This window comes from Haplochromis burtoni, unplaced genomic scaffold (genome assembly GCF_018398535.1).
Source record: "Haplochromis burtoni strain Fernald_Lab_line unplaced genomic scaffold, NCSU_Asbu1 Contig_53, whole genome shotgun sequence".
In the NCBI taxonomy this organism is placed as follows: domain Eukaryota; kingdom Metazoa; phylum Chordata; class Actinopteri; order Cichliformes; family Cichlidae; genus Haplochromis; species Haplochromis burtoni.
The window spans coordinates 754,254-777,687 of NW_024582414.1; the positions used below are offsets into that span (position 1 = coordinate 754,254).

Here is a 23,434-nt window from a genome sequence, read left to right on the forward strand (position 1 = left end):
CCCACAAAAAAGCATCCATATAACATTCTTCGGATAAATCACGTTCAAGGTAAGCCTCGTCTACTTGAACTTAAAGCTAAGAAAAATGCTTCAAATACTTGAGATGCAAACATGAGGAAAGGGTGAGGTGAGGCGCTAGAGAGAAAGGAAGAGCCAAAGCGTGTGCGTGCGTGTGTGCGTGTGGCAGCAAGCGAGGGGAGGGAGAGAGAGAGAGAGAGGTGGTGCAGTTGAGCGAAGTGAGCCTGGAGTGAGTGGGTCGACAGAGCCGAGGTGACAGTGGAGAATGGAGAGGAGCCCGTCCGCCCGGCGAGCTTTGACCGCGGCGAGCAAAGGAGAACCCACTCGATCCTTTCTTTTTGGAGCAACTGCGCAAAAAGAAACCGGGAGGAATTAACTAGTGGGGGACGGGGGAGGGGTGGGGGGGCAAAGGAAAGGAATGGCTGATCCTCTGCGGAGGACTTTACTAGCGAAACTCCGGGGGAAGAAATCCAGGAAAGGAGCGACGGTCGGCGGTGGATACGGCTCTTCTGCTGCTGCCGCTGCGGTGAATGGGGGCCGAGAAGGTAAAGAAAAAGTTTTGCAAACGCAGCGAGACTCCGATGAGGCTCGCTCCATAGTCTTGTTCGCAGATCTGGATTGCATGCCAGAGAGAATGAGTACGTACGAGAATTATATTGACGGCGCTGTGGTGCAGACAGACGGGGTTATAGCAGTAGCGCAGAGTCGAGCAGCGCAGTTGGCCGGCTCACGTCCCCGAGAGCGAAGCCGCGGGGGCAGGGTCCGGGTTAATGAGGAGCTCCTGGGGGTCCCACTTCAAAGAGACTTGCCGTTTGGGGGGGATGCTTTTTGGGAGGGTGATAGGAGAAAACCGGGGCACAGGTCCGCTGACAGAGTCACCGCGGGTGTTCCACTCCCTGGACCGCATGTGCAGAGAAAACACTGCATTTCGGTCGGAGATTCAATCGGGTTTGGGGACAGTTCAAATCCAGTTTTAAGCAGAACGCAGGTACAGGCGCATGTAGGGGATGGGAGACCATCAGAGGGCCAGTTTAAAGGAGCTGATGGTGAGGTTAGAGAGCCCAAAGACAGAGAGTGCTCCCGGCACATGGTAGGGACTGTTTTGGCCGTGCGTGAAAGCAATGCCAACTGGAGTTTTGACAGCAGACCGACTTTGGAGACAAACGCACGAAATTACGCACGCGTGTGCCCAAACCGCATGTTAAAGAACACCGAAGAAAACGCCGTAATCAGAAATATTGAGAGCTACGATCCTGACTATGCCGGGGACGTTAGAGGTGGTCTACTGAGTCCCACTTTTTTCCCCACTGAGTTAGAAATATGCGACGTGAACATGGCATCCCTGTGCGCCACAGAGCCCTCACTCACATACCCTTTAGACAGCGAAGATGACGATTACTACGATAATGAAATTCTGCCCTTCTACGAAACAATCAGACCAATGACTGACGGTGAGAGAGCAGAGACTGTAGAGCTCACCCAGCCTGGTCAGGATAAAGGACAGGCTGGTGATAGTAACAGTGCTCAGGAAACAGACAGGCTTAGGAACCAGCTGAAAGAGGCTTATTACCTTCTTATCAATGCTATGAATGATATCAACATGGATGTCCAGCAGATCGGTGGTGTAACCGAGCAGCAGGCTACCTCATCGTGTAGCAGCCCGTCCAGGGACAGCCTGTGCTCCAGGTTGTCTTTGAAAAACAGGGACAGTGACTCTTGGTCGTCAGGAGAGGACCAAAGCCCTCAGCAGGTGTCAGACACCGACTCACTGCTGCTTTGTCTCACTGGGATTGTAGAGGTAGGACTTAAAGGCAGGCTGAAGAGTAAGAGCATGGCAAACTTGTCTTTCACCAAAAAACCTACTTTGTCACGCTCTACAAGTGATGGAGAGATTAGGTACCAGGATGCCTTCTCAGAGAGTGTTCAGGCTTGTGGAACGCAAAGTGCTGAAATCTGTGATGATCAAGAAGCTGAACCAGGTGAAGGAGGCACAGGAGCGGGTGAGCTGTCTGAATCTCGGATTTTCTGCAGTGCCGTCAGCAATGAGGAGCTGCTGCAAGATGATGGCGTTGAAGAAGAACGGGACGGGAAGCTGAATGAGAGCAGTGGCTCCATCAACAGCATCACAAGTTCCTCAGACAGCAACACCGAGACGGCAACACATCAGGGTCACGACAACAAGCAGGAGCTGACTGAACTCCAGACACAGGTGGCCAACTCGGCCAACAAAGGTCATGGTGTCACTGTCAACAAGATGCAAGAGTGGATGCACAAAGGCCGCATGCTGTCTTCTGAAATGAAGCAGCGCATTGAAGGCTCATCTTTGCCCCGTGGTGGAGGCCAGAGCCAGGACCGGTCCTGTCCTCAGGTTAACCCAGGAGGCTGTAAACCGGGGACCCAGACATCCAGCCGAGCGGGTAAATCTGTCAAGGCCAAGTCACAACAGCAGCAGCAGCAGCCAGGTAGGACGGCTACACGGCATGGCCTCAACTCCCGTGGATCCTCTAAAACAGACAACTCTCACCTTCCTTCCTCCCTTCTGATAATTATCATCCTCCTCCACTCATAGTATACTCCTTCTGGTGGCGGTCCATCCCGCACTCCTCCTCTTCTGGATGCAAAGCAAAGGGACGAGACACCTCAGACCTCTTGCTTTCCTTTTTATTTTTTAAGACTCTAATCGGTGGTGGGCTTCTATCCTTCACACTAATTTAGGTGCATTTTAACACCAGATTAATAGCACATCAGGCCGTAGGTCGGATTACTCACAGCGTAGTTCAGTAACAACTAACTCACTCCTGGTAGAGCATTGTTAGTGGTGTTGGTGGTGGGATTTGTGTGTGTGTGTGTGTGTCTATTGACTGGAATGACATTTGATTATCTGATTATGAACATATCAAATGATTTTCTGATTGTGCTTAGATGACAGAGAAAACATCTGTATCATAAAACAACCGTTACCGGGTGACACGTGTTGTCATCACCCCTCATGCAATCAAATGCCAGATTAATCAGAAAGTGTCTGTGTGGTAAGCTTTTATTGGCATTTAGCAGCACAGGATGTGCTCTATGGATCAAAAACATGCCCATGCCTTTTAATTTCTCCTCTATTTTTTGCCTCCTGTGGTAGTTTCCTATGTTGCGGCGCATGTGTTCCAGCATGCCTGCCTGTGAAATGTGCGTGTGTGTGTCTCTGACAGTGTTTACCATAGTAAGACGATGATGTGCCATGTGTGCTGGGTGGTGTTGACTGTCAGTGTGCCGGACTGCTAGAAATAGTGTGTGATCCGTGAGGCCGCTCCTCTGTCGGCTTAGCATAGCTCCAACTTTACAGCTCTTTCCTCTCTGGTCATTTAGTTAAAAAATAAAGTCAGAGCTTTTGTAGATGTTAGTTTCCATGCACCCGTTCACCCAAATCTCATATTTTCCCCATTTTGTTCAGCTTTCCCAACTGAACTTTTCCACAGCTGTGGCCAGAGGAATCCAAAAGCAGGAGAGAAGCGACTGCAGTTATTTTCTGTGGTAGTGGTGTGTGTGTGTGTGTGTGTGTTTGTTTTAGAGTAAGGGGGCCTGGGCTGTCATCTTGCCTTCCTCCCCAGTCATTTGCTTTGGACAGCTCCATGGTAACTTGCATTTTAAAGAGACCTTGGATTGAATATTTAGAATGCCATTCCTGTTGTTTAACATGTTTGCATTGTGTCACTTAATTCGCCACCATGAATGAACAAAATGAAGAGTGATTAAATATTTATTAAGGTCAGCCGTGAGCTTATCTTGCCCTTGTGGGCCTCCACACCATACAAAGACCCATTTAAAAAAACAAAAGAAAGAAAGAAAGAGATGCCAAAGCTGCAAAGTTCCTGTTAAATGCTTTTTTTGGCCTAAAGCTCTTAATTGAATTCATTGGTAATCCTTGGTTCGTGGAATTATTTATGTATTTCTGACTTTCTAAAAATAGACCAGTTCCTCCCCTGTGAGTATTATTTGGAAATTAAACCTCAGCCTAAAATCGTAGCACAAAAATACTGTCTGAATTACACTATAGCTAATTTATTTTTGTCCTGACTTGTCCTTTAATTACTCTTGTATAAGAAAAGTGTCCATTATTGTGTGTCACTCCTTATGTGTGGGTGTGCGATATTGTGCACACAAGCATGCATTTGCACATCTATGCTGTGAGTGTGCATGTTTGTATTTGCAGTGTGAGGATTTATAGTTTTGTTGTGTTTAGTTGCAGTGGAGCAGCAGGTGTGCCGGCAGGCATTCAGTATCCAGGTGTCATGTTTTGGCCAGAACTGAGCTCAGGAGTGGTGTGTCAGTCAAAGCTGATATTGAGACTGAGCCATAGATAACACAAATAGAGAAGATTCACTCCTGGGAGGCAGACTGTTTATTTTTTTTTACTTCTTTTTAAGCCTTCTGTTCATTTGAGTCAAGTGTTTCTAAGTCCCCGGTCACACGTGTGTGGAAACCAGTCCCCAACTATCTGGCAACCACTTGTTGCAAGGGAAAAATGTGAATTTCCTGACTGGTTTTGAAGGTTGATGGCAGTTTACTTTGAAGGTGACTGTTCTGTTTCCAGTTTGTGTTGTATTTTTTCAACTTTTACTGTAGTTCATAAAGTAAACTGCAAGTGTTGTCTCCCACATAAACTATGGGTGACCATGGCAATATGCTAGCAACCAAAGCAATCATGGTGCAGCAGCCTCTTATCCACCAATTTCTCCTGGATGCAGTCAGTAACCTCCAACACTCACCAACTTGTCATATTTTTCCCAAGCAGAAAAATATAACAAGTTCAAATATGAAGCTGCAATCAGCAGGTAGTTTGCTTAGCTTAGCTTAATGCATTTAGTGAAAACAGCTAGTCTGACTCTCATGTACAAAATCTGCCTACAAGCACCTGTAAATCCCAGTAATCAATGTTATGTAAGGTCTATAAGAGTAGGCTATGAGATATGCTAAGCGATATCTTGTTTTTCATCAGGTTTTCTGATGTGATAATTTAATAAATGCACAGTGTACAGAGTAAACAAATGAACAGATGTAATGTTTTAATCAGTGAGCTTAAGTGATGCTGGTAAGTGAACTGTGGATGGGCAGATTCATGCTAGCTGTTTTCCCTTTGTTCCTGTCCTAAGCTATGCTAACTGCAATGTCATTACCTTTAGCATTAACATGAGACTGTTCACAATAACATTTGAGACCAACATTTCCTTAACTCCAGAACTGTTCTTTAAAAGAATAACATGTCAAGCATCACATTTAATATGCTGTGAACTAGGTATACTGTTTAGCATTGCTTAACCTGAATTCCTAACTCCAAAGCTTAGATGGGAGTGCAGGTGTAATATAATATTACTCGACTGCTGTCAAGTCATGTCAGAACGATGCGGCGTTTGGTTTCTGCATTATGCCAGAAACCTTGTTACAGAGCTGCTGGGTTTTTCACAGTGATTTGTCTTGTCTGGTGTCTGTACGTGGACAGATTTATGGAAGATGGTAGCTCTAAAGACAGATCAGGTGATGAAGGAGAAACTTGAGGCATCTGGGTTCATTCCTGGATGATTTTATGAGTTGTGTGAGTCAGATGACGGTATCTGCTGCAGAGGTGGGGCAAACATTAAGATGAGGATGATCACAGCTAAACAATACTAACTACAGTGAAAATTAAAACTAATGACATTTGAAATAAATGCCATTGATCATACTGTTTCAATGCAATGGACATCTTTGGTCCCTGGCATTCATGGGGAGGATTTTGAAATGTTATGTTAACCTGTACGTTGTTGGGCTACGTTAAAGTCTTTCTACCAGGCACGGTCAGTCCAACTGCAGGTTATCAGCGACATAACAATCTGTTGATTGCCTGTGAAGCACAACAGCAGTCAAACTGAGGTTCATTCAAGGCCAGATAACAGATGATACCATAATATTGACAGAGAATGACTACAGATCTCTGGTAAATGTTGTGGGTTGTTAACTTCTAGCCAGGTTTTCTTTGGGCTAGTAGAAACCTGAAATTAAGACTGAAAATCTATTTTTCTAGAGTGAGCTTGCCAAGAGAAGGGCAGACATTTAACGTGACACGATGTGTCTGAAGTATTTAGGTTGAAGAATGTTAAAGGCTTTTATGTAGAGCACCAACTGATATAGAAGTTTTAACCTGATTCATGATATTTGATGATATTTTTCCGTGGTATTTTAAAAATAGGATGTACCAATATATCAGCTGAGATTTTTTTTCAGAAACACAAACAACGAACAAATTTCCCTAACATCTGTCATGTGTTGTTATTTTTTTTTTAATGGTTTACAATCTGCCTGCCTCTGCTTATATCGGAGAACAAGCAACCTCAACAGTCATAACAACGGTGTTTCTAGTGTCATTTCATTACTTTTTAAATATCTATTTATTGGTTGTTATAAATGGTAATAACAAGAGATATCGGCTTGCCAATAAATCAGGCTCTACTTTTATGTAGGGGCCTTTGAAAATGTTCTTCTGTACAAGGGCTTCCTGCTCCTGAAGGTTTGAGAAACCCCAGTTTAGGTGACAGAATGGGGGACCTACACAAAGAGGCAGGTGGTTTTAATGTTGTGGCTGATTGGTGTAGATTGTAATAATTAGGTGGCAGCTTAAGGGCTGAAGAGCTTTCCTGAAAGGCCTTTCGCTTACTTTTAGGGACTTGTCTTAGGATTGCAAGTGTTTCAAGCTTAATTGGGTAATTATCTTACAGCGTCCTTCCTCGGGGGCATTTGATCAGTTTTTCTTTTAAACAGAAGCAATAAGACAGGAAAACAAGCACTACATAGAAAAGATTTTGGATTTCAAGCCAGCATACCGAAGTGGAAGTGGCATTAGGAACAGGCTACGATGCCAGGACACCTCAGCAGGATACAAGTGTTGACATGTGATGCAACCCTGGATGATCTCAGCGCTGCCTGCCTGTAAAAAGAAAAATCTACACCAAGAATCATCATTAGCATATGAATGAAGGTCAGCAGTAATCTATGGCACACCGCAAAAGATTCCCTCTGAAGGAGGCTCTGAAACTGTATTCACAACAAAGTTTTGTCTGTATGGAGGCGAGAACTAGCTGGTGTGTTTTGCACATATCAAAAGAGGAGCCTCTATAAAGAAGGAATTTAGGGAATAAAAGAACAGCCTATGGGAAAGTGGATCAAGCGCTTTGTCTTAGAGAAATGATTCAGCCACTCAGAAGATTTAGGCATGAATATAATTGGGTCTACTGTCAGGCTCATATGGCACAGGTCCACAGCAACCCATCAAATAAATAAGATTTTTCTTTTTTCCTTAGGAAGGTGCATTCCTTGTAGCACCTCAGACAAACACGACACTCCTTTCAGTGCATGCACCACCTCTCCTTTTCTCTTAATTTCCACCCACAGACATGCACCCGTGTACCATCTGTCACTTTCAGGTCAGAGGTGTGATTTTTTTTTTGCCTTACAATGAATACATTATCTACACACAATGATGGCAGAGGCAGACAGGCTGTGTTAGCTCTGGTATGGAAATATTTTGCAACTGTGTGCTACTAGAGGAAAAGAGCTGTTTTTCTGGAAGGCTGTCTTGCTTTATGTGGCAATGTAAGTGGGAATGAGTGAAAGGGGCTTATTCACTAATGCTAATTTTCACAAGACAAAAAATCTTTCCCTACCTTACTTTGAATAAACAGACTTTAAACTAAGAATTATTTTCCAGGTCTGTTAATTTGTACTCTGTAACAGAAGGCTGTAAAATGTTGGTGAAAGATGAAGCTGCTGTTTTGTTGTTTCATAATGCGTTATGTAGTAGTATGATGGTTATTTCAGTTGCTTCTAGCACGACTCAAAAAGCAGTTGGTAAGCCTGGCCAAGACTCCTCAAAAAGCAGTTGGTAAGCCTGGCCAAGACTCCTCTAGCGATTAATAACCCACGGCCAGTGGTCACCTTCAGGGTGGTTGTCATAAGGTTTGGTAACATTCTTGCTTCAGGAGGAGAATAACGGCTAACGATGATAGTGTTTTTTTCATAGTTCAGTACAGAGATAAAGGACATTAAGCTCAAGACCCAGTCATCATGAGGAATGGCTTATTTATGGATGCAGTTAACAGTAATAGCCCATTTATCGAGCATGAACATTAAAACAAAAGTAATGGCAAACAAACAGCTAAAAATATAAAGCTTATTTTCTATATAGCAGTAGGTACAAAGTATAGAAACAGCTTAATGCTGCTAACCTTCTCTGTAATTTTGCAGGCAAATTTTGCAGACAAATCTGAGGATATTGTGGTAGAAATGCTAATTCCTAAAATTAGATGCATCCTTGCATCTCTTGTTCCATCAGAAAAACAAACGTTTTCTGTTCATTTTGATATGTTTTTGACTCATTTGGCACCCTAAGTGTAATCGTGGTATGAAGATTGTCATTCAAGGAAGGCAGACCCACAAGTTCCTTTGTGTGTTTAATATCAAGACTGAATGTTCTGCAGTTCAAATACTGAAATGCTGGTGTAAAAAAGTTGCGAGGAAAAGGCAGGCAAGAGTGACAAGAGTGAAAATGGCTAAAGTCTCACTTATTAAGTCAACGCAGCAGGCTGCTGTTTGCCAGGGCGAGGTGTTACTCATGTGAAGGAGTGTGACAGTGCGAGGAGACAGCAGCCTGGCTGTAAATCTGGAGCTGTGGTCTGGAATGCTGTTCATGTCAGAACTCGCTTCCTCTTCCAGTTATGAAAGACCCCTTAAAGAAGATGGCATGCTGACAAAATCTTTGTGCACAACTGTCTCACCTCTCTGTAGTCTTACGGTACCAGGTTGAGCACACAGTGAGCTGTGCAGCTTTGGATTGGTCGTTATAATCGTTCCTCCATTCTGCCAAAATGTTCCTCCCATCTCATATCATGTCTTTTCCACACCAGTAATCCTTTTCTTGCTTTTCCTACATTCTATGTGTGTATTCCCATTTTTTGAAATTCATCTGGTCAATTTAAAGTTTTTCATGCGAACTAACAATTGTAGCCTTAAGAGGCTGATGTTTTGAACATCTCGTGGTGCTAAAAAATCCTTTTTGAAGACCACGCCTTTGTAAACTATAGCTTACAGTCGGTGCCTTCATTGTAGTGTACTTTCTAAAAGGTTTCCCCTCATAAATTTCCAAATATAAGTAAAAAGACTTCTTGCAGGCTCAGTTGAAAGGGTAATAAGGAACTGCCATAACATCTTAATATAAACCATAGCAGATTAGTAGAGGCTGGCTGCTTAGGTCTACGCATTAACTCGTGGGGCTCAGTGCATCACCACTAGCTTAGTACACTTTTGTCTTTCTCCTGGCAGTCAGCACAGGCTAGAACTACTAAACTTCAGGCCCTTAAAGAGTCCAAACCAGGCTAACGCAAACATGTTGCTGTTCCAGACACAGTAATAAAAAAACTACAAAAACTTTACATCCTATAGCAGCGGTCCCCAATCCTTTTTGCACTACGGACCGTCTTTTGTCTGACAATATTTTCACAGACCTGCCTTTAAGGTGTCACGGATAAATACAACAAAATAAAACCAACCGGTACCAAAAAAAACAAAGATTTATTGATTTATACATAACACGGGAAAAAACCCAGGGAAATCGAGTTAATGATAAAAACGATTTAAAAAAATAAAAAATGTTATTTTTATTGTTATTAAAAAATAACGTTTTTTTAATAAACCGGTGGCCCGAGAGAGGGCCTCCTCTCGTGGCCCAGTACCAAACATTTTACGGACCAGTACCCGGGGGTTGGGGGCCACTTTTAATTGAAATGAAAGAGAAGAGAGAGCGATGTGATTGGTTTTCTCCAAGTTGTTATTTCTCCCACTTTTTTCTTGGTGAGAGGAACTACATAATTGATGTTTATGGGACAACAATTGCTTTATAATGGCGTAGATCACTGGAAAGGCGGGAGACACTGTTCAGAGATCCTGGTCGACTTCCAGGGAAAAGCAAATGCTGTGTCTTTGTCCTAATGTCAAGTTTGTTAACAATGATAATAATAATAATGAGCATGAAAAACTTTGTTTACCAAGTAGAAGTTATGGCATGTGATTTTAATGTCCTCTCTTAGATGATATTTATACTACAGTCAAGTGTGTATATACTGTTAAAGTCAATTTTGTAAAGTGAAAATGTTCTCAAGTCTATAATTTACCGGATAGCCTGACATGCATGGAAATGTATTTCCTTGAGGAAAAGAGATGTTGTCATTATAGCATGCGGAGGGGCTCGTCTGCTAGCTGCTGATGATCAAAACAGTCTTTTACACGAGTCTGCTGTACAAGTTCAAGCAAGACCCTGCCCTCAGCACCTCACTCTCCCTGTCACACACACACATGCACACACACATGCGCACAAGTTGTTTTTCTCCGGCTGCATCTGCTAGCAACCTTTGTAAAAATAAAAGCGTGGCATTTGATTTACAGGCAAAGGTGTTTTTTGATTGCTTGGAGAAAACTTTCTTGCAGTAGCTCCTTTGTTCCTTTCTTTGGGCCATCGAGGCACTGAGTCATCTCTCTATTATTTGGCTTTTTTACACTGTGCACATATCACCATCAGCCTCTCCACACGTCCTGTCCTCTTTATTTTCACAGCTGTAACACCAGCAATTATCACATCTTTCCATCTCCTTTTTGAATTCAGAACCCACACGTTCTTGAAGCTCACATGAACTAGGATCCTAAAGATGAGGTTAAAAAAGCTGAGGTGCTGCAGGGGATTGTGGTGGTGTGATTGAAAGTTTGACTTTGGGTGTAAAAGCTATTTAACGATGGTCCGTCCAAAAGTCATAAAGCAGAGAAATCAAACGAGACAAATCAAAGATGTGGCTTCAAAACACAGACGAGAGAGAGAGACGAGATGAAATCTAAAAGCTTATAGTAAAATATCACATTTCCTCACCTGTGGTTTTTTGATACAGATGTTTTCTTCATCTTGTCACGACATGAACAGCCTGAGATCAGTTCCTGTAATTCAATGCAGTTAAGAAATTACTTAAATGATAGTGATCAGGATGAAAATTAGTTGTCTGCTGGCATGGGGCTGTAACTCTCTTCACTCTTGCTTCCCTCAGCTTTCATTGAGAATGTCCAGACCTCCTGTGCTAATAGCCGAGAGGCGGGCAGGACCAACGAGAGTTCATCATGGAGGCCACAGCTCACCACCATCACTGTCTCCAAGAAGCGCAACTGGTTGCAGCAGAGCTCACTTGGGAAGAATCAGTGCACTAAGGATGAGCTTCAGGGAATGCTGGGAGCCGACGAGGAGGGCAGCCAGGGTTTCCATCAGCCACTTCCTTCTCCTAGTCCCTCCCCAGACCATCTGAGGCCCTCAAGGGGAGCACCCCCTAGGCCGGTTCGCCTGCAGCTGCCGCAGGTTAGCCTCGAGGTCTCTCTTTTTAAAAGGATGAGCTATAGATCAAGCAAAAGTTGGCCAGTTAGCTTAGCTAAAAACACAGAAACTGGGGAATACAGCTAGCCTGGCTCTATCCGAATTCATTTAAGGCTACAAACAAAGAAATAGTCCCAAAGATAATGTGTCATAAACCCACAAATGATATAATAAGGTAATCTGAGAATCTGAAACTGTGTAGCTAGATGCTTCCAAAGTTTATTCTAAGTTGAGCTAACTAGATAAATAAGCCTAATTTCCCATTAAGTCTTATACTAATGCAGAAATGCAACCAGCAGTTTTCTGGCAAAGTTTAACAAGAAAATGTGTCGTTTTAGGTCAGCGTTAGTCCGGCAAAAGTGTCTCCTCACCCTCATAGCATGGACCCAGCTGAGGAAAACGATGCAGATGACGAAGGGGAAATTTGGTACAATCCCATACCTGAGGAAGATGAGCAAAACAATTCTGATCAACGTTCCCGAGGGCTGACCGCCCCTCCTCGAGCTGAACCCCAGAGGGGGTCCAGCAAAGGGACTGATTTGGTTCATGGTGGCAAGTCCCTAGATGGATCCAGCTGTGGTGGGCCAGAGGCCCTCGTGGAAAGCCTCGGTGGCGGTTCAGGAGATGCAAGTCAGGGGAATGCTGTGCATTCCACAGAGGTACTACATGCGCACAGGCAGATGTTCGCGTGCAAACCTCAGGAGGAGGGGGGGCCTTCCAGCAGCAGACCCACAGGTAAGGCAGAAAAAAAAGACACCCACACCTTCCCACATTCTAACTTCACTTCCTGCTTTTCATCAGCTTCTTTACTCACTTGTTCCCTACCAATTTTCTGTGGTTGATGCTTGAAGGGCAATTACACTCTTTGTCGCTTTGCCAGTTTCTCTCGGCAGATTTTTGCAGTTGTGCACACCTTGAGCACTAATCAAAGTTAGTGTTGACAATGTTACCAGTCAACAGATAAACAGACTTTTTTAAGCTCAACATTTTTCCCAGCTCTGTAAAGGCTCTGCTTACAAATAGAAATTCTTATATCATCTATAAGTGCTGGAGTGTGTAATTTTAAAAAAAGGTGCACTAAGAGAGGCAATCTGAAATTCCTCTCAAAATCCTATTTAAGTTCATTTCATACCAACTGGTCAAGATCACAAATAGGTTAAAGTGATTAAATTGAATTTAGCGCTGCAACCTTTCATCTAAATTGTCAACTCAAGGTTTTAAAATCTCCAGTTTTCAATTAACATAAGTCAAAAGTTTGTAATAAGGAGCCAGACAAGGAGAGTTTCTTCTTCTTTCTCTTTTGATCGGCGCAGACAGGAGCCACGGCTGTCAAATCTCATCGCTGCACATCAGTGTCCCTCATAAGTTAAACTTAGACAGACAGAGGAATTCATTCCTTCTGGCTAATTCATTCCTGAGAGGAAAGAATATCAATTTACTTGTTATTCCAGCTAATACACACACACACACTGTGAAATTTGTATATTATGGCTCATTGAAACACCTCTCCTACAGAAAACAAATTCAAGACCTAAAGATTTATTTGCAGATATGAATGAATCATAGCCTTCTGTCTTTTTCACTTGCTGCGCTTTTTATTTACTCGTGTGTTTGAAAGTCATTGACAACTCTGCTCTACAGCGACGACATGATGATGACAGCCAGCACACGGCTCCCTGTCTCTTAATAAGCCCCGGTCTGTTTTTTCTAACTTCCGACTTTTTGTTCTCTGTGATGTGGCAACATGGTAGTTTCAACCAATTGGCACATCTTGAGCTGAGCCTATAATTACAACTTTTAACAACTCTTTTCTGTGGCACGCAACAGCCATTTTTTTCTAGCTGTGTGAGCACAAAGACAGGCTAAATGCTTTGGGTTTGGAAATCTAATGCTTCAGCTTTAGCGTTCTCAGCAACAGTTCCACAGCAGGGGCGAAGGTGTCTTAACAAGCTCAGCAGAAACTTTTCCCTCCACGGCTACGCCAGCTTTTTAAGAGTTAAAGCCATGATCACTGAGACGCTGAGCTCTCGGTGAGGGCTAACAAATGTGCTCTTGACAAGGACACAGGCTTTGATTGGCGTATGATAAACTCCTTCATCCTGGCTCTTGCTGACATCACATGTGGCTCAGCAAAACTCTCTGCCCTGAGAGGCTTTCCTTGTAGGATTAGGATTAAATCAGAATGAGGCTCAGTGTACCAGCCCAGGAAAAGCACTAATCATGCTGCACTAATTAAATGTAAGCTTCTTTTTTTGGTGCACCTTTCGTTGTCAGACCCATTGTGCCATTTTGCAGTACAGAGGAAACTGGATAAGCAGACGAGTGGACATAAGTGGAGGCCGGACTGCATTGTTCAGTAGATTTTTTTCCAATGTTCGGCAACATGCTACTATTCAAAGACCTGTTCCTCATTTACATCCCATAATGCAGTTTGGGAGCAGTGAGTAGAAAACGAGACAAGAGAACAGCAGTGTTGTCCCCCCCCCCCCTCCTGCTCCGGAACTGCCTCCCTCTCTGCTGCCTGTTGACTTTGCAATTGATTCCTGTGGGTTCGTCGACGCCATCCCACACTCCGCCGCAAAAAAAGAGCAACGTGCTCGAGTGCGTGTCATCAGAGAGGAAACACTCACCCGCTACTGGTTGATTATTCATTGTGGATGCAGTGGGACTTTTAGTTTAGCTTCACTGTCTTTCCTCATCTTTAGTTAGAAACCTCCTCTCCCTTCAGAAATTGCTATGTGCATTAGGGCTGCAGAATGACACCGCACTCCTCCTCCACTTTAAACTGGTAGGCAGTGTTGGGGGATGGTGGGCAGCAAAAAGGGCAACAGCTCGCCTTCAATTCACCCACTGTTCCATTCCTCAAAATAAGCCTAGATAATGACCAAACATTGTTTCCTGGGTGAGTGACCTGCTTCATCACTGACCTCAAAACGCTAAGTGCATTAGTCTGTGTTATAGCACACAATTATCAGTAAGTATCTGCTGAATCTGGAAGAATATTGATTAACATATTACTTACTTTGGCATTTTATAGCTTTGAGGGAAACGCATCGGCACTTTTTTCATGTGGTTGCCGTCGATTGCTTGCAGCCGTTCCCCAATTTTGCAGAGTCGGAAGATTGATTGATTACTCTCAAACCCTTCAGGTCAACTTAGCTGAAAGATTGTGAACAGGCAGAAATGTCTAGCTTTAGAAGTGTTGGTAAGCACATTTCTTTTCTGCTGAACGGAGCCAGTTGAAGTTGCTTTTTGTTACCTGTTTTCAGTGTTTATTATAGATTGTGTGTAAATGTTTGGCATCACCGCCATCATGTTGAATATTGGTTTGTGGTCCAGAATTCTGAATCCCAATACTGACCATTTTGTCTTGCTTATTTCTGGAGTTTACAGAGACTATATTTGGATAAGAGGGTTTACTGTAGCATCAGCTGTTGGTTTTTGAAGAGCGGTTTTGAAGCCTCAGCTTTACCATTGTGACCATTCCCATCACTCCCAGCGTTATTAAAAATGTGGTCTTGGACTCCACATTTTAAAGGGCTTAGACGTAATGGGCTTAAACCTCCTCCAACATAGTTATAGCAATTTGTATGTTATTGTGGCTCTTTATAGGTAATAATATGTTTAACTAAACCTCAGCAAAGACACGTTTGTTGGTAGTAACATCACTATAACCGCCACCATGAGCCATATCTTTTATCACATCTACTGTATTTGTGTTTAAGTTACCACGTAATGGGTTGGTTGGCCACATTTTCTAAATGTGCCCATGCCACTTACCGGTATGATATATTCTTTGATCTAGGATTTACAAAGGTTTTAACTACAAAAAAAAATAAAAAATCAAAGAGTGCTGCCCCAGACTTCTTCAGTCCAGCCTCTCTGTCACTCTCAACTTTTTTCATCTTTTCTGTTTTCTGTTTTCAATTCATTGTGAAAATGAGACCGTACAGACACCACTTTATCTGCCGGTTTAGAAATTTGACAGTCCCTTCATTGATTGAGTGTGAATAGGGGCATCTGTTGAATTAATGAAGCCGTGCAGATGTAGATGACTCTTTGCGACCATGGTTTTCTTCTGTTCGGCTGGCTGGTTCTTTTCCCTCTCACCGGATACACTCCAGACTCCTCGTGTGCTGCCTATTGAGTGACTTTTTGTCCATTTCAATGCTCTATTTGTATGGAGAATAATGATTGATGGACTTTGGGGGTGGTGAGCTTGCTGTGTTCCCAATCTGCTGTTCCCTTTAGCGCCTGTTTGGGGAATCTGACTTGAGTAGCACTCAGAATGGGATCAGAGCTATTTCTGGGGGATGTTTTGGTCACACTGGCAGTTGAGTTTGAGAGTTGGCCCTGGTTGCAAGTTACAGAGAGCTCACGCCTCTGAGCTGAAACTGGGAACCTAATCTATGCTGACGATTGCATGGTTGGGTCTGGAGGAAGTCAACAACTTTGTGAGGGCCGCACTTCAAAACCAGAACAGATTCCTTAGCCGGATGTTACATGTGAAGTTCAGGTCACATAGTTTTCTCATAGCTCTCTCTTTCTGCTCTGTTCTTCATTTCAGCACCAGAGCAGCTGTGGAAAACGTTTCTGGTCTCTGTTGTTAGGGGAGAAAACATTAGTGAAAGCAGAATTTTTATATACTGTAACTAAATATACATAAATTGGAGGTCATAAATCACACAAAGGTAGTTCATAAAGCTTTACGACTCCTTTCTAACTTGATTAGTTTTCTTCCAACTACAAAAATTCAAAACTTCAAAAATGTCCATCACAATTTTCCAGAGCCTGTGTAATGTCTTAATCTTGATAGTTTTTTTCCAAGCACAAGTCTAAACCAAAGCTCATATATTATATTAAAAGTAAAAAATCCTCACAAGGAATAAATTCATTGTATTGCTTCATAATTAATTATCTGACTCCATGAACACAGTGCTGTCCAATGAAATAATTAGGCTCCTTAAACAGGATAGCTAGTTTGAGTGTAGCGTTTGACCTTCTCTCACACTTCAGCTCCTGTTTGTGACCAAATGGGTTGTTTGTGTCAGCAGACGGTGGATGGTAGCTGGTGGCTGTCTTAGGCTTCACCTATGTAAATTTGAGTCACTGTGCTATACCTCTTGACTATCATTTTAATTTTTAAAAACTAGCTGAGTAAGATGTATTATTGGTATAAATTAAGATTAAATCCAGGTACGATTAAAGTCAGCTTTTGAACCACTTACATTATAAAGTAAATTATTTTAAAGCATGTAGGACCTGAACTGCATCAAGTAGCAACTCGCATAACCAATACCTTTAGCAAAATTTAGCGCTTCTTTGTTATTTCAACATTTGTACTGGTGGATATTTGAGTGATATGAAATACAATACTTACTTTTTAAAAGAGAATTTCTAGACCACTTTGCTTGAACCATTGCTATTTTTTTAAAACATTAAAAAACCCCAACAGTTACCAATCTTGGGATCGAGTGGACCATGAAGGATCCACCCAGTGCATCCACCTGGGAAAATAAGGGCCTATTTGTGGGCCACATTCAAAGGAACCTTTAAATTTGGACAGGCTTCATTGCCTTGCTATGCTGTAAGCAGCTTCCAGATGTGAAGGATGTAGCGCCTGAATTGGGATGCACAGTGTATGACTCAACTATACAGGCTATGCTAACCAAGCTTGCTAGAAGAGGTGGGAGATATAGCATATCGTAATATTTCAAGTACATTTGTGATAATTATATTTATGACAATGTTGAAGAAAAAAACCCACTGAATAATGTTTTATCACTTACCGGAGCTATCGTAAAGCAGCAGTAGCATTAGGGCAAACAAAGTGAGAGCTGTTTTCCATTCTTTTTTATCCAATGAGCTACTATCACTGAAGACTGTGTTCTTCTGCTTCTGTCCTAAATGGTAATAATTTGTTTGTTCTCTCACGCTTTGTTGGAGGTTATCATGGTGGCTCCCTTCGTAGGTACTAAATCATCATTGTATGCTGGCACGCTGCTTCCAGTCAGTGTGAACTCATTGTGTTCCCATATCATTGATAACCACGGCATTATTGTGGACAGTATGGTACAGCTCTAGTTGCTAGCTTTAGTTGATAACGTAGCATTCTGCCCTCTTTTCCAATAATGGTCACTTCTAGGCTTCCAAAATATGGTGGCTGCCAAAATGCTAACATTGAACTTTCAAAAAAAAACCTCCCACAAGTGAAATGGTCATTTCACGGTGGCTAAGTCCATGAATGAAATTTAATTCTGATGCTTGCAGCGGCACTTTCTCTCATTCTTGCTTTAGCTGTGTTATCCGTTGCTATCAGATCACTTGGTCTCTGAGTAACGTTCTTCACTTACCCTATGTGATGAGCATTTGATATTTTTTTACTGCATTTACTATATCTGTGCAGTACATGGGGTTTTTTTTGTTGTCTATTTTTAGATAAAAAAGGAGTTGCATGTCAACAGTTACCACATATCTTCTAGTATGTTTTTCACTCGAGGCAGTGTAGTGAGACCGATGTGGCTGCAGGCTGACTAGAATTAGCAGCCTCTCTGTCATTTGAGTTACAGCTGAGGAAGAAAAGGCCAGCAGCAGTAGGCGAGTGAGGCTACATGAGGAGTGCTTTGGCAGGGGGCCATGTTGTGCTAGCGAGGAGGACTGCATGCTTGGATATATTAGCAGAGGTTTTGTAACCATTGTAATGAAACGGCCCTGCTCCTGCAGCCGCTGAAAGGCCTTCCAACACCGAATGATTTGGAGCCAAGGGGGAGAGGAAGCGGCTTAAAGCTGAGCTTCGGTCACCGGGTAAAGAAACTACAGGACAAGTATGCCATTCACCAGTTTATTTACACTCCCCTTGTTTGTTAGCACAACCTGGTCCTTTTTGTTTCAACAGTTAACACATGCACATTTGGCAGACGTGCTTGTACGGGCACATGCACTCAAGTGAATACCAGCAATTTTACAATCTTGAACTCCAGATTATTGTCTCCCTCCAAGGCTTATCAGAGTATATGCAGAGCAAATAGTCTCTCTCATGTTCACTGTCAGACACACACGGCTAATACACAGTCTCACATTCTTGCCTGATAATTGTTTAATTGCAAGACACTTCATATTGTCTCGCTATTATTTCCATCTTGGTTATCTTATGTCTGCTGTCAGGTGTATTTGGCAATGAACTGTTTTTCCCTCGCATGCACCCACACCCTACACTCCCTATTCTTACACCTGTCTGGTGCCAGTACTGTGATAAAGCATCGCCATAAATTCCTGAGCTTTGTTAAGAGGTGTCAGTGGCCGAGGGCAGCAGGATCAGGAAAGGCATGTGCTTATGCGTGTTTTTATGAAAGCACTCTTGCTTTGTGTTACAGTAATACGGTGGGTGCATGTCCATGATAAAATGTTGGAGGTTGACACAGTTAGCCAGCTCAGGTGTCCTCCAGAAGAATGCAGACCTTTTGCCCTTTGACCTAAGAACATGGCCCTGGAGGGCTGGGTGTCAAGTCATCGCCCCTGAACCTAAGCTTGTGAGGTGTCACGTTACCCTGCTGGCTGCTGCCACAAGGCCAGAGGCTACAGAGGACACAGCTTTCATGTGTGTGTATGTGCCACAGTCACACAGTGCAAGTGTTATTACCTTTAGGATTAGTGTGTGTTGCCTCGGTCCATGTTGATTATCCAAAGAATGTGACAGCAGCAGAGAGCTGATGATTCTCGCTCTAGAAGGTGAATGCATTTGTTAGTGAGGTAAATGAGCTAATGTAGGTCATAAAACGTGGGTGCTGTGTTTCTACTGTCCTGTGTTTTAATTCAGCAATGATGCAACAGCTGTCCTTACTGCACTGGCACAAGTTCAATAATTACTGGGATGACAGTTTGATTAGAAACAAACGTTTTCATTCAAATTCAAAACTCAAGACGTGTGCACGGATGCCGCGTAAAGGTCTGTAGCTAATATCAGCTATCTGTGTTAATAACACAATGCCAATATTTCACTTTTAAAAATCACTGATATTATAAACACTAATCATGATGCTCCTACACAACTATTAAAATATCCTTGTTTATATAATCTTGCTCAGATATTTCTCATATTAATCTTTTGATGCTGGTGCATTTTGCCTTCAAGCTTAACTTGAACATGTTGAGGCTGCCCAAACTAAGAGATTAGCAGAATCTACAATATTATAATTAATGTAATACCATGTTTGGTTCTAGTAGTACAAGCATTGTCTGGACAGCAACGGTACAGTTACTTTCCTTAATCAGATATATGCTTATAACAAATAGCCATATGCCCATTTTAGCAAGGATATTGCCTGACATGTGTTGTTTTCCTGTGGCTGTATTGTTACCACTTTAAACAAGAGACAGGATTGTTTTTACTGTAAATTAAGTGACAATTCTCAATGTTTATGTACAGTCTGTATTAAATGCATGTTTACCAAATACAAAAACCCGTGGGTTCAATCCAATACGGGTTCTAGTTGTACTCTATCTGATCCGCACTGTAAATCAGATTATAAGAGAACAAAATAGTTTTTTCACGAGGAATTTCACTTCTAAACTCCTCCCAAAAGCTCTCTGTATACTACCCCTGATGTTTGGTGTATTTGCACTACCAGTGGTCTCCACCCGTTTTTTCCCATCTTAGAGCACCTCTATGTCTATTATAGGCAGGAAGCTGTGACAAGGAAGGCTACTGAGCTGGGCTAAAAGGAGTGTAAACATGGTTTGATGAGGAATGTGGGAGAACAGCCGTGTTCATTTTGTACATTCACCAGTGGGCTTGCCAGCCTTCCAGTCGTCCATCTAGACCTCGGAGTGCCTGGACAAGGGGTGCCTTTGTCCCTCATCTGTCGGCTACACCCTGCCCTGCTCCTGCCCCCCATCTTACCCTTCTCTCCATCCTGTTGCACCTCCTCTGCCTCCCTCTTTTCACCCGTGGGCCCTCACCCCAGAATAGCACAGCGGGTTCCCTCAGAAAAATAGAACTGGTGAAGTTGGCAGGATCAGGCGCTCTCTACTTCTTCCTCTGTTCACTTTGTCGCTCTCTCCATATTTGTTCTGTCTCTTACATCACTATTTGTTTCCAGAGTTTATTCAGAGAAAGTAATTAGCCATTCAAAACAAAAACTACATTAGTGGCTTAAACAAGGAGTCTCAACTCAATACAATATAGTGTGAATGGGTTGAATAGCTTCTCAGTGCCAACACTGAGGAGCTATTCACTCGTGTTGCTTAATATCTAGGCCAGATCTAAAAACACTCATCAAAAGACCTTCAAAAAGTAAATTCCTTCTCTGAATCATGTGTTTCAGCTTTAATCTTCCATGACCCATGCAGTGAGGTATCAGCTCTTTAGTTAAAAAAGGCAGGTAAGCCATGGAGGAAATCTTGTTAAAGGAGTGCTGAAAGCAGAAAATAGTTATTTAAGTCAGGTTCAAGCTTCCTGTAGGGCAGACTAGGCAGGATGCTCATAATTTGACATATTCCACTTTAATCACTCAAATCGTAGATGACTCTGTGTCAGCTCGTTCCGTTTTTTTGCCAGGTAGATTTTTGGGGCTTGGAAGATGACAGTGTGTTTGGCTGTGGGGGCCTGAATTCAAACCAATAGAAAGAATATACAAATGGGCTGTTGTCAGTACAAGAAAGTGTTCAAAATTCAAATGAACTATGAATCAGATTCCTGGATCTGAAATGGGTGGCTTGTGTTGTGAGTTCCTGATAGCAGAGCCTGCAGCTAATTCTTTTGGGGTTTTTGTCAGTCATTGGCATTTCTTTCAGATACAGTTAGCTATTTTAACCAAGAAGGCTCAGACAGACCCAGAGGAGAGAGAGGAGACAGAGCGACTGATGTTAGTACCAATGACTGGTAGGGAATAACTGTTTAAGTTTATAGCAAGTAAAGAGACCAAAAATGGTAACTGGTAACACATTAGCCTTAACAGCTGTGTCCGTATTGAACTTAAATTCTACTGCAAATTCTCCAAAATAGACCAAAATATTTGAATTATTTGCCATACAAGAAAATCATGATGAAAGCTTAAGTCCTGTAGACTAAACAGTGGTTGTCAGACACTCTATAGACACAGAAATCTTCATGTTCATTTAGACATCAAGGTAGGCGAGAGCTGCCTACAAGGTCAACCCCAAATGGATATCTTCCAGCTTGAATAATGACTGAGTAATTCTACCTCAGCCCTGAAGAAGCTGGTGTCTCCGGAAAGACATTTCCCTGCTTTTCTTTCTTTTGGAAGAGTAATGAGATTCCACTAACATTTCCATCGTGGTTAGTTGAATTAATACAATATATTGCAAAGAGACCTCAGAAAGATATTAAAATTTTTAATATTACATCCGTTTCAGCAACCCTTTTCATCATAACCGTTAATTATCTTGAACATAGCTTGGGTCTACATATATAGACTGTAGCTGTATTATAAAGTGCTGAAGTGTTTATATGAAGCGTTGCCTCCCATATGTGTCTGTCACTGGATTACTGGGTTTCATGTAAACCTAATCACTTGATGATGTGCTGTGAGGGTGTAGCACTTTCCTGTAAATTATGGTTCACGCCTTTGATTTTAAATATTTTTTTTCCTGTCTATATCTAAGTAAAATTATCCTGGGGAACCAGTAACCTAAAGAATTTGTGACTGATGGTTACCTGTCTATTTCTTTCAATACTACACAAACTCTGCACTCCCTATTCCTGCACCTGTATGGTACCAATACAACCTTAATGACTAAATAAACATGAAAATACAAAGAAAGAATAATCACATTTTCTCTTGTCCTGTCATTTCCTTTGTAGATTGTCTTGACCTGCCCAACACCGCCAGCTTTTCACCTCCCTCCAGCCCAAACCCGGCCAAGAAGAGCAGCTCAATCAACTGGTCGTTCCCAGACAAGATCAAGTCCCCACGTACCGTCAGGAAGATCTCCATGAAGATGAAGAAACTCCCAGAGCTAAGCCGTAAGCTCAGCGTCAAGGGGACCCAAAACAACAGCAGCAGCAATGGAAGCAGTCAGCTAGAACCGAGGGCCCATTCTCCAAAAGCAAATGGCAGCGGGTCAGAGGTTGTCTTGCAGACTTCAGGGCCTCCTCGGTTAGCTTCATCTGGGGGTGGGCAGGCTAGCCGTAATGTGATCTCACGCTACCACCTGGATAGCAGTGTGTCCACACAGCACAGCTTTTATAAGAAGAAAAGCAGTGGTAGCTCAAAGTCTGCCAGTAAAGGTGGCTACCTCAGCGATGGTGACTCGCCAGAGCTGGTGGCCAAATCTGGCAAACATGGGTCTGGAGAGGGGAAGGGAGGAAAAGGCAAGGATACAGAAGGAGGAGTTGGAAACTCCAGAATCAACGGCACAGAGCTGGACATTGATGCTTTCCGTCATTACAGCTTCTCAGAGCAGCCCAAGTGCAGCCAGTACATCTCAGGACTGATGAGTCTGCATTTTTATGGTGCAGAGGACCTCAAACCCCCACGTATTGACTCTAGAGATGTCTACTGTGCCATCCAGGTGGACTCGGTTAACAAAGCACGAACCGCTCTCCTCACCTGCCGAACGACCTTTTTAGATATGGACCACACCTTCAACATTGAGCTGGAGAATGCCCAACATCTGAAGTTGGTAGTGTTCAGCTGGGAGCCCACACCCAGACGCAACCGTGTTTGCTGCCATGGCACAGTGGTACTGCCTGCTCTCTTCAGAGTGACACGTTCCCACCAGCTGGCGGTAAAGCTGGAGCCACGTGGAGTTATCTATGTCAAGCTGAGTCTGATGGAGCAGTGGCAGAACTCACTGAACGGTGGTCCAGATGGAGACAGGGAGCCACAGGTGTTTGGTGTGGAGGTGTGGCGAGTGGTGGAGAGGGAAAATTCAGGACTGATGGTACCACTTCTTATAAGCAAATGCATCAATGAAATCGAGAAGAGAGGCTGTCAGGTGAGTGTAATTCTGTTCTCATTTTCCCCAAATAAT

General features: G+C 42.9%; 1 protein-coding gene across 1 annotated transcript in view; it reads left to right on the top strand.

Annotated features, from left to right (window-relative positions):
* Positions 1-218: 218 nt before the first annotated feature.
* Positions 219-23,434, top strand: part of syde2 (synapse defective 1, Rho GTPase, homolog 2 (C. elegans)) — a 49,594-nt gene continuing 26,378 nt past the window's right edge. Inside the window, exons 1-4 of the mRNA XM_005923932.3 lie at positions 219-2,480; positions 11,124-11,425; positions 11,779-12,175; positions 22,263-23,398. Coding sequence (XP_005923994.1) covers positions 437-2,480; positions 11,124-11,425; positions 11,779-12,175; positions 22,263-23,398 — 3,879 coding nt within the window. The 5' untranslated portion in view covers positions 219-436. The remainder of the gene's footprint in view (positions 2,481-11,123; positions 11,426-11,778; positions 12,176-22,262; positions 23,399-23,434) is intronic.